At 33.9% G+C, this 19,849-nt stretch overlaps 1 protein-coding gene across 7 annotated transcripts in view; it reads left to right on the forward strand.

Moving 5' to 3' along the window:
* The window catches only part of LOC145684424 (uncharacterized), a 41,975-nt gene that overhangs the window by 8,874 nt on the left and 13,252 nt on the right, over positions 1–19,849 (forward strand). The window contains exons 1-2 of one of the 7 annotated variants that reach the window (XM_081756783.1): positions 4,468–4,596; positions 17,541–18,109. Coding sequence is in view for 3 of the 7 variants with exons in the window: in XM_081756789.1 (XP_081612915.1) it covers positions 17,616–18,074 (459 nt within the window). In the remaining 4 variants the exon portion in view is untranslated. Of the gene's footprint in view, positions 1–4,467; positions 4,597–4,873; positions 5,010–5,038; positions 5,242–17,540; positions 18,110–19,849 lie in introns of those variants that run through there. The other 6 variants (XM_081756785.1, XM_081756786.1, XM_081756788.1 and 3 more) reach the window with 6 other exon arrangements.

Genomic DNA, 19,849 nt, shown 5'->3' on the forward strand with positions numbered 1-19,849 from the left:
TTTAAAAACACTAAGGTAAACAGTGTGATCCCTTTTATTTCTGACTAACGACGTACTCCACATTAAGGGGTTGTTAATTTTATATATTCATAAACAAACTTATCCCAGTTGAATTTAAGATAATCCTTCGGAGAAGTCTACTCTCAATGCTAACTTACTTTTTATGAGTTCTTTTCGTCAAAATTGAGATCCCATATAATAAAGCTTGTACAGCTCACATATAACGAGAAGGTCAACGACACGGTCAACTTCATTTTCGGTTTTTGAGGTATGGTCTATACTTAGATGTCGTCTGCTACTCCGGGCAGTTATCTGTGTGTTATTCCGTGGTGTCATTTGAAACTCCCGTGCGAAAAGTGGGCGAGTCCATACCTACGTCACACTACTTCTGCTAGGGTCTCTTCGTCATCTGTGAGCCGTAGTTAAACATGTATTTCTGAAGTGTGAACTGATTCATTTGACCCATTTATGAAAAATCATTTCCAAATAAAAAAGAAACACTCTTCTCAAGGCTAAATGGGTAGTTATACAAGATATCTGAAAAATCGTAACTTTAAGTTTGAAACGAGAAACCTTAAATAAAAGAGCAGTTCAAAGGGCATTACTTTCTACCGGCGTTGAGTTTCTTCACAATATAAGAAACTTGTATACTCTTGAATACAAACATAGCTTTCCATTAAGGAGATATCAACCCACCTGCAAATGTTTCAGAATCCCTTTGAGATAACACGTAGATATCTCTGTACGCTTATTTATTTAACATTATATCGCACTTACCGACTAAATTTTTAATAATATTTTCCAATAGCAATAACTGTAAGTTCACATTCTCTATTTTTGATTTTGTTGTTCAGATTAGTTTAGATCAATTATAATATACTTCCGTTTACGCTTAGAAACGTACAGAACATGGATAGCGAGATCTGTTTCTAGAAATTGACAGTCCTCCGAACCTTCCTCTACTAGTCTTCGCGACAGTTATTAGATAGTCTTCGCGACACGTGAGCACCCTGGCTAGAAACCAATGTTGTCTCTGTTCCGGTCATCTTAATTTTCTTATGTTTTTTTTCAAAAACCTGTTGTGGGTAGCTTTGTCCTTAGTTTTGTCGGTTATCCCGAAAGAAATATCACTCATACAATTAATATAATTTCCGAACATCACAGCAGATGGCATTCTTTGAAGGAACTCGAAGACTGATTTACCAGTCGCGTGACGATGTGGGGAAATTCCCTCTCCCCTGGAGTGTGGCAATTTTGTGTTCGAAAGTCCAACTTGTCACACAAAACGAAATGACTATAAACAAGTGTCTTGTTAAGGACAAAGGAAATGTTCTTAGTATAAAATTGTTTCCCATCTTTCACCTTTTTTCCGGAAAGATTCCTTCGAGAAAGGAAAGACAGGAGTGTGACTTTCTGACCCTTGACTTTTAAGATAAAGTTATTAATATAGACACCTTTCCATAACTTAATTAATACAAATGAGTTTAGTTGAGTCTAAGTTTAACGTCCCTTTAATCAGCGAGGTTATTAAAGACGGGACCTACTGATTAACGGGAAATCTGAACCACATAAGAATCAATACAAATGTATACACAGTAAAAATGTTATTAATGTTGGAAATGTGGTAAAATATTTCATTGATAATTACTCTTGATAAGATCATTTGAATTTTAAGCATATAGTCATGCTAAGGCGTTCCATAGTTTAGCCATTGGAGCGTTTGACTCCTGTTTGTGTAGTTCTTGATTTGATTCCCTGCTGGAGTACTAAAATTATTGGCGTTTTCCCATCGTAGTGAGACAACCTGAAGAGTCAAGTGATTAAAAGACGTGACAGCCTATATAATTAAAATAAATTTATACCCAATATAGATATTCTTTTCGAGTAGCAATGTATTTCGTATATATTTTATTTTATGTAGGATGTATACTTCTTTTGTAATGTTAGCATGTGAGTATGTATACACTGTTTCGAATACTACCTTTATAATATATAATGTATTTTTATAATAAAGATTGAAAGCTTAAAATCTTAGAATGGGCGAATCTTGCCACAAAAGTGCCCATTTTTTAAAATATGGAACTTTATAATATTAGTCCAAAAAACCTTAACGATCAATATCTAAGTCAAAACAGGGCTTGAAGCTTTATTTCGTTTCTCTGTCCGAAATGTGTTTCGTTTCATCTTGTTCCTACATGAAATGAAGCGAAATTATACATTCTTCTAAAAGAAAAACATGTTAAATATTTTCAAATTAGCATTAGTAACCTGAAATCCTGAAATGCATTGAATTATTCGACAGATTGCATGGTGATAATACTAATTAATGATAAGGACAATGTTAGAAAACTGAAATACGGTATTGTAAGCAAAGAGAGCAGTAGATTCCCATAAATGTCTAATATCAAACTTTACCATCACACCCAAATAAAATCTATACCACAAGATATTACGGTTCTAAAAGCCTCACTATCATATTTGTGTTACGAGGTTATTTTCTAAACACAGTTGTTTAATAGTCTAGAAACTAAACTAACAAGGAACGGATATGAATCTGTTATCTGAACATCCAAATAACACCTAGTCCATTCGATAAACGTAACAAAGATGTTCATGCACAAAAATTACGTGCCATTGACAACGGTGTAAGTCCTTAGGGCCCATTAACCCTGTTAAAAAAATGTAGACTCGCAGGAAAATAGCTATCGCATCAACATTATTCATTGAAAAGTTATGGTTTATTGTTCATTCTCTTTAGTGTTAAACAACTTTTCCAGAGGTGCTATGTATTGGGACCCATAACGAACTTGAACAGAAAAAATTTGGGAGATTATCTGAAAATTCCCTCCCTCAATTTTGGACCCCTCTGGAGTGGCCCCGGGTAAAATTACACAATCCAAATATATCTCGAAGAACACTATAGGGGATATGAAATGACTGTACCAGGTTTTGTATTGATAGACGGAATAGATATGAGGGAAAAACTTGTATAGCAATACACGAACAATATGTCAACATATTCGGATATACTTTTGTTTCAACAATTTGCACAAATTTTATGGTATTTTCGTATTGTGATAGGTTGCTGTGAGGCACTTACGCATAGAAGCGTGCCTCTTACAAGGGAAACAGCCATACGCACCCACCCCTACGCAAGTGTTTGCTGCTAGTATGAGGTTAAACTTTCACTCAACTTAAGCCACCAATGATTAAAGACAATAAACTCCTAAATGAATTATTACTTGGAGAGCGCTTGCTCTGATTTTCACTAAAGAAAATCGAGTATATAATATCAAAAACTTTGTTTCTGAATTGCAATAAGAAAGTAGTATACCTACTAATCCTGAGCATAAGTAGAACAATAAAAAAAATAACATTTTCATGAGAGTAACAGACACTATGTTCGCTCCCTCCGTTGTTAGACTATTAACAATGATCAGTATATTACAAGGAAGTGAAACAAAAATCACGAAGTAACACTTAATTGTTTCTAGATATGAGCAGTAGATTCATTCTTTTTCTTTTGTGTCATGATTTTCTGTCTGTTTTAAAGTATTGCTCTCGATCCATTCCATCCATCTGAATTCATCACCGGGATCTACACTTACGCTGTTTGGTTGTAACTTCACATTTCATCAATCGAATTCACTGTTTCAATCCACCAAGTCCACTGAAAGAACCAGTCTTTTCCGTCCGCTGAAGGAATGTGTGTTTCGATTCCCTCAAAGTCAATTAAGTTTCCCGAGATTCGATCCTTTCGTTACACTGAAAGATTCGTTCTGTCGGAGCGAATTGTTCCGTAACAACCCATTACCAATTCAAAGAAAGCTTTGTGCAAATATCTTAATTGTGATTAAAGAGTAAAAGAGTTTAATTTAGGGAGGTCCGGAAGAATATTACACTATTTTTAAGTATGTAAAGTAAAATTACCAGATGTTCAGCTTGCTTTATTATGATACCCTTTTAAATATAATTTTAAAAGTTCAGTCTATTTACCGATTTTGGCAACAGTGATTGCTATAAGAAAAGAATGATCGTAAAAAAAGTTTGAGTATGACTTTAGTGTTACGGCGAGTGCCTCGTGTGTGGTGGTGCTCTATGAGGAAAGAGTTTGTGCGGTCTCCTATACACTTACGCTACACTTACACTTTTTTTCATTTAGACGTACATACATCCCCTTCTTTATTCTACTCTTTCTTTTTTGTTTTTTTCATTTTACACTTTCCTCTAACAGACTGCCCTGTTCAACTTGGCTCTCAGCCCTCTTTCACTGTCTAAACTTCCTTCCCGATTTTGACCCATTCCTCTATTTGACCTTTTCCCCGATTGCGTCCTTTCTTCTCAATTGTGTTCTGTATTATATTCAATTTTGTTTTTTAATCATAAATCCTCCGGGTGAGGTAAACATATGACAATTTTGCCACCGTAGCACACAGGACTAGCGAGCTGGTGCACCTACTTATTTGACCGGTAATGGTCTACGAAAAGACAAACACAAGACAGTAGCAGTTTCGAATCGACTATTATTGCAACGACAAATGGAAACTCGTAGTACATGGGCAATTTATATTTAATTACAAAGTCTTCCTCATCAAGGTATACATAAATTAATTTTATAGGTTATAGTTAAGGAGACGTACTTCCCATTTAGGGAAGGACGAGAAACGCCATACTTTCAGGAATTATTCATTGAATATCTACCGACTTAAAAAGTTGGTAATATACCCAATTTTAATTAGTTAATGAGTGATTTGAAATTAAAGAAGACGTATGTGTACTCCGCTCTCGTTGTGTTGTCAATGTTGTTTATTTACATAGGCGTTTTGCGATTTTCACATGTTCTATGTGACGTCATTGAATCATGGAAGTGCGTCTGCGCAGATTAATATAGGCAGCAGCTGAGTGAAGGAGGAGGCAGAGCAATATGGCGACGAGGTGCACGTGGAATGTGTTGAGAACACGCTAATAAAAAAATGTCGGGGGGAGTGATTACCAGTAATTATAGTTATGTGAGTGTGTGACTTGTGGAATATTATTGAGTGTGGTGTTGTTGAAATAAGAATTACCTTAGGGAAAGAAGACACAGTTTGAAGTCGCTCGGTTGTATCCTTGAATCATTTGACATATGTGAAAATGAATCCTTCGTGGCCCTTTTTCTCTTTTTCGTTGTAATTCTTAATTTGGCCCTTGTACTTAAATGTGTATCCCTGTAGTGCCCTTATAATCCTTTAAGCATTTGAGGTATGTGAAAATGAATTCTTCTTTGCCCTTTTTCTCTTTTTCGTTGCATTTCTTAATTTGACCCTTGTACTTAAATGTGTATCCTTGTAGTGCCCTTGTAATCCTTCAACAATTTGAGGAATGTGAAAATGAATGCTTTCTGGCTCTTTTTCGTTGCATTTCTTAATTTGGCCCTTGTACTTTAATGTGTATCCCTGTAGTGCCCTTGTAATCCTTTAATCATTTGAGGTATGTGAAAATGAATGCTTCCTGGTCGTTATTCTCCTTTTCGTTGCATTGTTAAATGTTGCCCTTGTACTAACTATATTTGTTTTTCTAGTGCCTTTGTACTTAATATATATGTTTGTCTAGCGTCCTTGTACTTAATGTATGAGTATGTGTGGGGGCAATTGAACGCATATCGCATATTTCGTGCACGTGGATACTTCTTAGTGTTGCACTAGTTATAAAATTGATTTCATTTGATGTACAAGTGGTAATATAACATAAGAAACCCAGATCACGTTGTATTCTCACTTCATATTGGAGTGTGAATACAACATGATTTGGGTTTCTTATGTGTTGCATTACCACTTGTAGCTAGTGCAATAGTAAGAAGTATCCTCGTGCATCGGAGATGAGAAGTAGCTGTTCTTAACAATTACCATTTTATATTTGAAGCGTATATTGAAAAAATGTCCGAGTCACATAATATTATAAACGTTAGACGTTTTGGAGAAGAGAACATTTGCAATAATTAAGTCAAGCACATTACAATTGGGAGTTGTTTTTTTTTTTCTTTGTTTTTTTTGTCAAATAAGGCTCGTTCTTTCTAGGTTAATTTTCGCATAATCGGGGAATAAACTGTTACAGCTCATTTACACAATAAATTTACAGAAAGTACATTTTACTATACTTTGGCTAAGTAAATTGGGAAGCAATAAGCAGGGATATGGGAATATAGGCGTTACTCGAGCAGACGGTTCCACCAAACTTTGACTTCTTCCATTTCAGGTTAGGATAAAGCTTTGTTTTCTGTTACCAGAGCATGCACTAAATGTTCAATACTACTTGCTGATTGACTTTAGGAGATCTCAGTATAAATACACTGTCAACGTGTAGCATAAAAACTACAGTGCATAAAACGACCCACCTTGCTAGCAAAATAGCATGAATGTTATCTAACTAAGTCAGGGAAGAACGCAGTAGGGGAGCCGAGCGGAAGAAACATGGTACGTCTGTAGGAATCAGGTGCCTCAGCGACAGAGAGTGTACGCATAAACGAGGATAGTAGTAGAGCACACTTACATATATAATATTTTCACTCTCACTCAAAGTTTATTTCACTATGTTGTGGACCAATGTTTAGCAGGAGGGACCCAATAGTTTTTGTAAAAGAAAATGTCACATCTTCGCTGCTTTTTGTTCACATTAGGTTAGTTTATGCTACATTACGTTAGTGTATGGGGTCCAGGATAATTATTCAAAAAATTATAGAATTTTGCTTATTTCTGCTAATATTAGGCTAGTTCAGGATACCTTAGGTTAGGCTAGATTTGTTTACGTTATGTTAGGTCTAAGTATTTGCTTCATCCATTTCTCTTGTTAATTTTATGTTTTCTTACGTGCTTCTGGACCCCTTCTGTGAAATATAACCTATGTTGTGCACTGACAGTAATTACTTCTACTTTCATCCTTTCGTGAAAAACGTTTCACATCGTATTTTTCCTATAATTTTTCTATGGTAGAATCACCTGATCGAGTAAACCCGAAAAATATATACTAAAGTTCGTGAAATCACCTCTAAAATCAGACTAAATTTCAATGAGTAGCGGAGTGATCGTGACACTAAGGACATATCCTGCGTAGGCTTTTGCATATTGCCATTAAAGATGTGTTCAGTTCTTTCATTAGAGATTCATTTTTACCACGTTAGAAACTGTTTCTTAACAGAGGAGTTGCATATATACGTGCAGATTCACTTTACGAGTTCTGTCCACTTTTTTGTATGAAGATATATACTATTGATATAAACCAATGTTTGCTAGGTTGAAAATAGGAAACAACTGCTATTTGAGTCCGTAGTTACCAAGCTGGTAGCCACCGGCGCGTTAACGTGGTGTGAAAATACGCGTAAACGAAAATGTTATATAGGAAATATATTACATAATTAGTCTACATTTTAAAGGATAACTGTAGTATGGAAGACGAAATAAAGAAGTTGTCTTGCACTGAAACATTCCTTTCACACAGCACTTGAATTGATCATAACTTCCTTATAGAAGTGGTGTCGTTACAAGCATACTTTGTTTACATTTTGGAACATTGTTATGCATGTGAGAGACATATTTCCAATTCTTTTTTATGAACAAACGTTACATATTTCTTCAGTAAATTTTAGAAATTATACTTACCAAAAATAAAATCAGACCTAAACTGATATTACTATGGTAGGCTTAATTTTGCAGAACGGTAAGCTTTTCCCAAGATATTTATATAGGTTTTAACCAAAATAATTTTGAATAAGTTGTTTTGAGTATTAATTTAGGGTATCTACAAATAAGTTATTACTTTTAATAATACATTTTATCAACTTCAACACAGAGGAAAAAATTGAACTTGATGTCTGAGTTGGTCACAAATACATCATGTTTTTGATCTTGCTCCAAACTCGAAATATTCGTCATAATACCTGTGTTAAACAAGATTGTTCGAAATCGATACGCCTGTATTAAGTATTTTGCTCCAATTAACAAAATAATCAAACTCACGAAGATGCATTCTTGAATTCCTCTATATCTGTGCCTTTCTGTAACATACCAATCTTTCTCCACAATTACACTAATCTGGTTACACATCAATCTATATCTTCATAATCTCTGCCATTATACTCAAGTTTTCATTATCATTTTCTAGCTTCCATTATATTTTAAATTTATTTGCAAATACTATATCTCTTAACTACATAAAGGTCTATATCACATTTGTATCCACTCATTGCTTGTTTCCATATACTACACTTGACAGTGATCCGCGATATAATATGAATAGTGGTTGTTCCAAATCCTGGAAAGCAAGTTAATGTTCTCTGAGTGATATAAGTATTTCTTGTGTGGTATACACCGACCGTACCAATGAACTAATAACTCTAAATGTTTCTTCGTGGCTTCAGATCATTAGACGCAGAAAATAGTCTACCTGGGTTGTGTGTCACGATATCCATCGTCTTGCTGCAGCTATTAAAATCTATACCTATTATTCCTATATAATGAATTGTACATATTTAGATATTAGGTCCCTCAAATCTGAATACACTCAGATTTACTTCGCCTCACTGCTCATTAATCGCTGGCTTGGGTGCCTCGCATCAGTAGTAAAAAGCCATACCAATAATAACGTCTGTCATCTGTAACTTATATAATCTTATTAAATTAATATGTTTTCTTTCATATTTTCCAGATAGTTAATGCGCATACGAAAAAGCAACAATGATAATAATTTCAAAGTTTGATAAATAATATTTTACATGCTGTCAATTGACAGTAGCAATTCTACTTTGAATGCCCTTCTTGATCCTCTGCAAGTAGTAAATAGGCGTATAGATTGTGGAAATATGCTACCACTAGTAACGCTCTCGCGAGAAGAAAAGAACTAACAGTGCCTGCACGTTTACGCCTCCTGCGTATTCGATTAATCGTAAGATCTGAATAAATAATCAGAAGTAGATTACTCGTTACTCAAAATATGATATATCATTTTGTCATACTCCATGCTGATCAGTGTTCACACAGTCCTTTTAATCCGATGCCACAGAAGATGCGAAAACAGGGCTACATCCATCCTTCAACATGGACTACAATGGCCACGTCAGTAAATGCTAAGCTATATCCTAGCATACATCAATATTCTCAATACAATAACTGGAATTACTTCATTTTGTCTATCAAAGAATCTCTTGATTCATCATTTTTTCCCAACAATTCTCAAAATAACTTTTCAAATGGTAGATAATAAAGGTACAAATGCTGAGAGGTTGGTATAACGAATGGTATGTGGGGGGAGGGGGGTTTGAAATTGATTTCTAAGATTTTGTGGGGAAAAAAACTCCGGTACAAACGTGATTGGCAACTAGAAGATAATTGGTGAAAAATGAATGATAATCTAGGTAAATGAAGACTGTAAGTTCCGAAGAATAATGGTATCAAACATATGCCAACAATTAGATCGTATTTCATAAGCTATCTAATATTTAGTAACTTTAGAAATTAGCAAAACTGTACTAAACTTTAATATAAGCTCAATCCCTTAATTTTCTTCTCTTAAACGACTCTACATTACATATGTTGCTTTATCGTAGTTTTCTTTTGTTTACGCAGGTTAGAGTAACTTACATATGTTAAGATCAGCTTCGATTTAAGTTTCCCAGATTAAATTAGTTTAACCTATCCTAGATTTGGGATACCATTTGAGTACCAAGCGCACTTGTACCTGAATACAAAAGTCATACGTAGAAGTTAAAATGCTCTTAGGTTTCTCACTATTTGAAAGACTAAATTTGAATTGTCGTTTGCGTTTATATAAGTGTATTACATTAGCCTATTTCTAATGTGCAAACAAATCAACATAATGTATATAGCGCAATAATTTAATAATATAAACTTAATCTACAGTTGGAATTCCCTCTTCTTGAAACTCGTCAACAGAGATGTCACTTGCTTAACGTAACTTACATTATATCTGCAGTGTCTTAAGTGTACCTGCACTACCACATCTGTAGTACGCTAGTTTTTTTATAGTCATATCATAGAGCTATTAGTCAAATAGTTACTTAAGTATTTATGGGGTACAAACAAGTTTTCCTGACATGTAATTGAAAAAACAGACCAAGAAAAATTACACTCTCAAGAGTAAATTACACCTTGCCTACTGTTTAACATAAAACTATTTATGCGATTGTGGTGTTAAATATGTACGGCAACATGAACGGAGTCGCTCTAAATATTTTATTTTCTTACACAAATCCACGTGCTATAAAGCAAAGAATAGAATAGCGAAGAATAGACCTAACTAAAACCGCTGTGCTTGATTTTTTCTATTTTGCGACTATCAGAAACCGTCCTTCGAATTCAGTTTTGAAAAGTGAAGCTGTAAGTTTATGTATGAGCTCTGTGCTTCAAAGAAGCGTTAATTTCCAATTCGAAGTCCCTCCTAAAATTAATTATTTATGACAAAATCCAAAAATTTTGAAACGAAATGCAAATCAGCGACCTAAACAATAGTTTGCTCTTTGGAGAAACATTTAACTTATCAATATGTGCGTAGTAAAAAGGAAAAAAAATGAAATCTTTAAGTTGGACGTTCCACGTTTATGCCGGCTAGGCTAAAGAAGACGGTGATGATCAGAAATGAATGAAATGTGGAATGAACAAAGTAGGGGCAAACGGGAGAACCCCGACAAAACACACGCACACAATGTTTGTGCACTACAAATATCATTTGGCGCGAACCGGGATCGAACGAAGGACTCCATGCACCAGAAGTCAACGCCTGCCAGTTAGCCACCGCGGTCTCGTGTAGTAAACAGAGCTTTGTTGTTTTATTATGAAAAATTTAAGACTAGCGTCTAGGAGGGTAGGGGCTGCGAAGATAAAAAATAATCTACACAATACAAGTCCTTGCGACTGGCCTAGTGATTAACGAACGAATTTGTTTTATATGGCCCCGAGTTCCTGGTGGGAAAACCTTGAGGGTATTAAAGTTTTTGCCATTCCATCACAATCTGTCGTGCAATCTCTAATATAGCCACGATTCTGAAAAGATACCTTAGTGTCTAACCAACCTACCAATCCTACAATAAAATTAAGAAATTTCTAATTTATATTTCTCCAAATTTCCGCACAAGACTTTTCTCCTGTTTGTAATTATCTTATTTGTAATTAAAAAAGAAAAAAGAAAGAAAAAAATTAGCATGCTACAACAGCATTAAATCCACAGAACAGAGAGGTTCTCATTTTTCATCAACAGGGTATCTTATAGTGCAGAATGAACTCCTTTTATTGATAAATAAATTTTTCCTCAAGCGATCTGGCTAATGTAACTCTAATAGCAAATCAGATCCGTTGATCTCTTATTATTAAACATGGAATCATACGCAAAATTGCATGATGCACTCAGGATTAGCAGAACACAAAAAAAAAAGGAAGAAAAAGAAAACTGAATGTAAAATCTTTGATTTGAGATATTCATTGCAAAGCATTTGTTTGGGTAGTTCGAGGTTTTTCTTCCTCAAGTGTATTGCGTTAAACGTTCTTTTTTTTTTTTTTACGTGAATTCCGTTTTCACTAGAGCAAGAATGTTTTGTAGAGCAATGTTATATGTAACATTTGTTATTATGAACGTTTCTTAAAAATATTTCTTATAAATCATGATAATCGACTCATTTTCGTTTTCAATGAAACCGTCTCTCTTGCTTACAAAAAAGTATCTTCCCATTACCTTCAATATTCTTGCATGAAAACGATCTTTCATGGTATACTCATATCTCCACTTTAAACAAGTTAAGTAGTGAGTGTTTCGTCCGATACTAACTTCAAAGTATGGTTTCAGTGGAAGCTCGTCTTGGTTTCTACTACGTCACGTTTGATTCACTGATTGCCATCAGAATAATACTTTGGGGAACTACTGAACATAGTTTAAACCTTACCGATAACAAAAGATAGCAACTGTAGTCATTTTCGGATTGTTCACAAAATCGACATTTAAAAAGATTTTCATAGAAGCAAAGATTTCAATACTTCCCAGTTTATAGTTTCTATATTTACAAATCTGTTCTTTTTACGGCGAATAACAGGCATCTTTTTACCTTTAACAAGAAATTTTAAAACCATGATACAAGACAAGGTACTGACATATTTGTGATGCATCAAAAATATGCAGTGTGAACAAAACGGCGTGTATAAATTCTGTATGGTTTTACAATACACTGCCTATGTAATTGAGGACTATAACTACTTTTACCTCTTTCGTAAGAAATTATATAGCCTAATTGCTGTAAAATGCTATTATACTATTCAGAAATATTTAAGTGAGTCATTAAATCAAGAGTTCATAATAAATACTTACTCAAGTGCCACGGTGGCTCAGTGATAGAGCGTTCACCTCTGGTGAATGGGGTTCCAGGTTGAAACGCTGCTCTCGCCATGTGAACGTTGATTCCCTCTTGTTTTGCCTATTCCTGTTTCGCCTACTAGCTTCGTAGCAATGTTCATCAATATTTCTACGTTATCAAGATTGTAGGCAAAACATTAATTCCTGTTTTGCTTACTATTAAGACAAAGTGAAATTTTTGAGCTGGGGTATTTTGGGGGATTTTAGCTTTAATTCAATCCAGGATATTGTTTTAATGCAAGTCACCAAATGCATTTTAGCAAAAGCGTTTTAGAGGAAGTAAAAACATTTTAGGATGAAATAAAACTGTAATAAGGATTAAAAGAGATGAAACATAGGAAAGAGCTATGTTATTGTACATGTTACATATATGCTCTTCTTTTTTCTGTCCTACACTCATACTCAGTTTTCCAAATATATGCAATAAGATACAGTATCAATTTATTCCATTAAACCTATAGCCCAATATAGCAATACATTTAATGTATCTTTCAAAATATTAATTCTCTGATCTAAGCGTTTGTACTTCAGTTTCTGCAATTTTGGCCGGATCCCTACCTCCAGCAACAACATTAGACTTAAATTCTCCTGCTGTCCTTGCTTCAATAACTCCAACAGGGTAAATATATTGGGATGATCATGAGACGTGGACCTACTAATTAACGTGGAATTCGAACCACATGAGTTTCCACCGGGAATCGAACCCGGGTCTCCCACGCCAAAGGAGGATACGCTAACCGCTTAGCCACGAAGGAGCTCAGTATTCAGTATTGAATGCCATCTCCCAACACTGTTAGTCGTTCTTGTCCGTTTGTCACATTTCTTAATATGTCATACAATACAATAAAAATAAAAGGGTGAGTAGGGTGACTATGACATTTTCTTCACTCTTCCACTTGGCTATAACACTTCTTCGGTGAAATCTGACAAACCAACTCTGTGTTTATTATACTACGAAAGTCTGTGGCTTGCACTACGATAGCAATAATCCCTCGATTAAAGAAAAAGAAAATCTAAATGCCAGTGTGTTGTGCCTTACAACAAAGAAATGAACATATCTGTAATTCTTTGGAAGTGGTTGAATTGGATCCTCGATTACCCTATTCGTTATTTTATCTACTAAACGTCTGGCATTAATTGATGTTCCTAGCGACTTGTGCGAATTTATATCTGACGATTTTATGGGATCATCTCCGATAAGAACAGTGGCTTTGCTTCCGAGTGTACATTTCATATAAGTCTTCCTACCATTATGTCTTTTAATCTGATATAAATAAACTAAAGTTTGCCTGCACGCTTGTGAGGATAAAGACACTTGTTACAAAAATATTCTCAAAACACTCAGAAGACAACTCTATCAATAATTTTGCAGATGTACGGCACGGACCCAGAAAAAAGCCTACGAAATTTCTGAGCTTCTATGCGTACCTTGGTTACATATCTAAATAAATGCTGTCCGGAAAAGATTAAGAGAACTACAATATGTCGAAGTAAATGTATTGAAAGAGATTTTGATTGGAATACGCCACATCTTAAATCACAGCGTGATAGACTAATCATGTTGCATAATATTGCGAACACTAAAAGATTACTGAATGATAAAGAAAAATATAAAACTGATAAAAACATATACCTATGGTACAGAAAAAGAGTATAAGCATCAAAAATTACTGTAATTGAAAATTTGATAAATAATTCAAAGAACAAACGTGCAGGAGCTTGGTATATAATTAATAAGGAAGTAGGAAAATGTGCTGTTCAAGATTCCATATCAATATACATAAACTAGTTCAATGAATACTTTCAGAATAGTATAACAGACTTAAGTAATAAATCAAAAGATGCAGACTGTTTCTCCGAAAATCAAGATTTTGACTTTAGAAGTTTATTATTGCAGCAAAATGTAACATCGAGTCTAATTTTCATGCACTGCAATTAATAACAGAACAGTGTTATTAATCATTAGTAAAGTAAAACCATCAAACAGTGAGGATTACTATTGATTTTCTAACAAATTGTAAAAAAAAGTAATTGATGTTATAGTTGAACCTTTAGTTTAGCTATTTAACTGCATGCTTCTCGAGGGAATCTTCCCTGACTGTCTTAAATTGACAATCACAGTACCCATACATAAGAAAAGTCATACAAGTAAACCTAACAACTATCGTCCAATATCATTAGTGCGAATTATATCCATAGTTTTTCAGCAATGTATTAAAAGTCAATTATTAAACTATCTAGAAATGAATAAATTGCTCCACACTTTGCAGCTTGGATTCAGACCGGGATTTTCTACGACTAAGCTGTGGATTTTTTTTTTTCTCAGTGCACGTGACTGGTGTAGGTGCATGCCATTCTGTAAAATTTAAGGAACGTATCTAGATCCAAACCTAAACTGGAATGTATATACAGAAAATCTGTGTAAAAGACTATCTAGCATATTGTTTTTAATTCGCAAACTAAGGACAACAGTTACTCAAACCGTGCTTGTTACAGCATATTACGCTTTCTTTCAATGTCATTTAGAGTACAGTATGTTATTGTGGGGTATTTCACCGGGTGCTGAAATTGTCTTCGAATGGAATTGTCTATCAGAGAAGTAAAAGGTTTGCCAGATACTGTATCGTGTAGATAGTCCCTTCCAAGGACAGTTTTAAGGGCATGGCAGTTACTTTGTACATTTTAGATGCATTATGCACGTTAGAGAAAATCAGGATGGTATTGGTTATCGTAATAGTGTCCACTCATATAACACAAGACGTAAAGATGATTTAAATACCTCAAATGTTAGGCTAAATACAACCCAAAGAACCTATAAATATACTGGCATGAAACAGTATAATGTATTACCAAATACCAATATGTATTTGAAGGATATGTAATGTTAATTTCTAAACCCAATATAAAGCATTTCTTGTAAATAATGTTATTTGCAGTACTAACGAATTACAAGAAAAATATGAACTATAAAAAGTAATATCATTTTTGTATATTATTGACGCTGTCTATTATAGCGTGCGTTGTTTAATGACAATAAAAAGTATCCTATTCTATTTTATTCCAATTATATGACACACACAAAGTTCAACACAAAACTAACACACACGTTATATTGCCTTTGGCTCAGTAAAAGTTTCGATTCAAAGTTACACACATTCTGAGATTCTGGTTTGTTTTTTCCCCAGTGAAACGCCAATCAGAGCGCAGTATTTGTTTCGACTAGCTAGGATGATTTTTCGTAAAAGTGAAAATGCATACATCTATTTCCACTTGATTGTTCGTATTGTAGTTGTTTATTGATACATATTCGTTAGTATTAAACTATTTTACGATATAACTGAATTCACATTAAAAATAAAATTCCGAAGAATAATCCCAAACTCAAAAATATCCCTTCGTCTTAAAAATAGGCCAAACAGGAATAGGTAAAACAGGAATTTATTATTCACCTACAATCTTGATAACGTAGAAAACTTGATGAATGTTGCTGGGAGGCTAGTAGGCGAAACAGGAATAGGCAAAACAGGAAGACACCGTGAACTTTGTTGTGGACAAACATTGTGTGCGTCGGGTTCCTCCGTGTTCTCCCGTTTCCTCCCACTTTCTTCATTCCACCATTTCATTCATTTCTATTGTCACCATCTCCTTTAGCTTAGCCGACTTACGCGTGGGACGTAAAGCTCACTTTTCATTTCAAATACTGAGTCCAATCCTGGTTTAGTACGAACGGTTACCTAATTACGATATAAATGATCATGCTTATATACTTGATATCCCTTATTTTATGTATTTGTATTTTAGAAACGTGCATAAGTACAATATTATGTATACTTTCTTGCTACTTGAATATATTTGAATATTTTATTGAATATTGTAATGTTTACATGAGAACCCGTCGCATTTTGTAATCTAATAGAAGAATGTAATCCATAAAATTGAAACAAAATTAAATATATGTCTTTCTCATATTAAACTTAAAGTTCTCACTGTATGGTGCGCAAAAAAAAAAAAAAAAAAATGAGCATTTAAGTTTATTGTGAAACGACGAAGTCTTTTGCTCCGAAATAAGTGTGGACGGGAGGACGTTGAGGTTCCTCCTGGCGTGATTCGTGCCTCTTAGTCGTTATGGCGATTCCCTATTCTGTTAGGCGTAGTTTCACAATAAACTTACATGTTCATGTTGAACGATTTTTGCTGCGGACTGTAAATTTTAAGTTCTACTTTTAGTGCGAGTTACAAAAAGAGTTTGCTGCTCGGTTTTTCGCATCGCTCATTCAAAAATGTGCATATATAGACTTGAGGTGGTTGTAGCAGTTTTTTCTTCAATATCAGTGTTTACCTTTAAAAATCACGAATCCCTATAAAATTTTGCAACAATGAATTACCTAAAGCAAATCAACAAATCCTTAATAAGTGTGGCTTTGACAACAAAGATAATGTTCACATAGTTTAAACTGTGGAGAAGGCCTAATGCTAAAGAATAATATCAGAAGGTGAAAATCAAGAATTTAAAATAACACCCATAATGTTTTCTTTCTTCTCACTTCTTATTTTTATTCTTGTGCCAATGATAATAGGTTAATCTTTTTGAATAAAAAAAAATCAATATGTGACCATTAATATCATTATGGAGCAAAAGTCTGTAGTTAAAACGCAGAATGTATGCAGAAATATCGCAGAAATTTTATAATCGAAACCCTGACCCAAAAGTTAGTATAAAAGTTAGAAAGACAAAGCAAGAGTTATTAACATCTTAAATGATTAAAGACAATTGAAAAAAAAAATATTTAGGTGATATATCCTACTATAGGTAATAAGAGAAACCTTACTTTCAAACAATTTGTCACCATTCTTAAGACAGATAAGTAGAAATTGTATATTTTATGATCAATCTCTTTAAAGTCGTTATTGCTGTTTGTCGCTCTCATCATGTGTCTATTATTATAGTGTTTGTTTGTATGCTGAGAAACTTTCTCCATTTAATTGTTTCGAGATATTTAAAATTTTTTAATATTGTTTTTTTTATATTTTTTTCTGGATATTTTCTGTATAATTTTTTTAATATATGCAATTCTGGTTCATTCCTCTTGATGCGTTTTCTCAAGAATATTTATAAATAATTCTAATAAATTCTTTTCTCTTTATATTTGCAGAATTGTACATTTCATTCCAATATTTATTACTGAAAACTTTAATGTAATATCAATGATTCTCATTGGAAATTGAAAATGGCACTCGAATTTTCTAATACTATGATTAAGTCTGAAATAAAAACAGATATTAACTCTATTGAAGATTGTAGCACTAATACTGATGGACTGCTACAGAGCGATCCTCTTTCAGTGTGTTCTACTTCACATTTAAAATACAAAGAACCTCCAGAAAATGGAACGGAAGAATATAAGGACAAACCGTGTAAGCTAAATCGTGTGATTCCGAAATTGAAAAACAATATAAAAGTTGACGAACATGATGAAGTAAAAGATTGGAAACTAAATGCAAAAGCCGTGTGCGTGATCAAACCTTTATCAAATTCTAAAATATCCTTCAGTGCAAAGCCATTTCGCAGAAGCATGGATTCCTTCAATTCAAAAAGAAATGACAAATATGCTGGAGACGAATCAAGAAATCAAGTACCAGTCATCATTAGCGATTTGAACAATGGAGATATAATGCGTAAAGGTTAAGGTGAAATAATCAAATCCAAGTATCAGGAAGCTAGGTATGGTATATTTTCACTAAACAGTCATTTCAGTAATAAACTGTTATTTATATGCACTGAAAATATTCTCTTTTTATACTTTGTTCTTATTTGCTCCTGTTTTGTAACTCAGCAGATGGACAAATGAAGATTTGTGCCCATCGTCATTTAATAGTAACACGTAATAATCATAGTGGAACTTTTTGATGGTGTTTTTACCAAGTGACAATCTGTTTCTTTCAGAAATAATGTTCCGGGGGGCACTGCTGATATTATTATATTTATTAAAATATTATAAATGTATTATTTTGGTCTGCTCCGGAGGACAATGCCCCCCCCAAAAAAAAACAGGTCTTGAAGAAACACTTGTGACAATCTAAAAATTGCACTTTGTACTTAAGATCAATATTGTTATTTATATCATTTTACGGTAATTGACAGCTTTGGTTATTAATAACTGATCTCAATTGATTGCAACATTAGTTACATAACTTTGTAATTATTCCCATAATTTTAAATTCCTCTATGCTAACCATTATAATTATAACGTTTTCTCTTTTAATTATCTAAGAAATTTATGAGTCTTAGGAGAACAAAAAGTGTTATAATACAAAAATTGTTATTTTACAATGTTTGGGTGATGTTTCATAACTTTTGTATCAGAATGATTCTGCTGTTCTCTCTCTCTTTTTTTTTTTTTTTTTTTCTTGCTTTTAAATATGTATTCCTAACTTTCAACATTTTCGAATTTGGACCTTAGTTTCTGGAACTTTAGAAATATTATCTTACTATTCTATTACATTAACACTCATTTCCGCAAAGAATGGTGTTCTTTAATTTTTATCTTTTACAGCGTCCTAAAGATAAAAACCACCTAGCTAAAAAGCTAGTAATTGATGAATACTAGCTTTGCTATATTGAATAACTTACACTAAAAATACAAATTGTCATGTAAAGGAACGTTTATTTATAAAATAATAAATGTGTGACAGTTTCGCCAACTAACTGGAAATATTGACTTCATCATACACTGTAAAAAGAAGGGAGACAGAGAGTTGCATCTGAATATAGCAGAATCCCAGAAAGTGGTTCTGAACGCTGATTGGCTGATCAAAACGAATTGAGCCAATCACAACAAAACAAAAATTAAACACCGTAGATCCATTTCCCTCGCCGGTCCAGTAGAAAACTAAAGTGCAAATTAAGTTTATTTAATAACTTGTCCCAGTGTTCCTCAATTTTAAGTCCTGTATTCCAATTCCTAACACAGCTTTTCTCTTTTTCAGTGAACCTACCCTCTTTCCGCTTTCTTATTAACGTCCTTTGTACCCGTGCTAACACCTTAATCTCGCACCAATTAGTATTGTGCTCCATGTCCCTCTCGTGTTTAAAAATGGCATTTCTTTCTCTTTCTAATCTCACATCATCTTCGTGTGGTTTTGACCGTTCTTTTAGTTTTATCCCCGTTTCACCAATATAACAATTATTACAATCGCTTCACCGTATCGTGTAAACCACTCTTCTTCTCTCCATCAGCTACTCTCAATTTTCATCATTCTATTCTTTCTTTTATTTCCTCATGTGTACCACATTCAATATCCTCCTGCTCCCTTTGAAACGTTCCCTGTTTTCTTCAGACCTTTCTTGATTATCTCAGTATCTTCTCCTATACTTTTATTCCCCATCGTTGCTTCCTTTTCCCCCTCCATTTTCTTCTTTTTTACTATTCTGGTCCTTCCTTCTTATCCTTTCTTTCTTTAG

This window comes from Thermobia domestica, chromosome 4 (genome assembly GCF_964235325.1).
Source record: "Thermobia domestica chromosome 4, izTheDome1.hap1.1, whole genome shotgun sequence".
Classification (NCBI taxonomy): Eukaryota; Metazoa; Arthropoda; class Insecta; order Zygentoma; family Lepismatidae; genus Thermobia; species Thermobia domestica.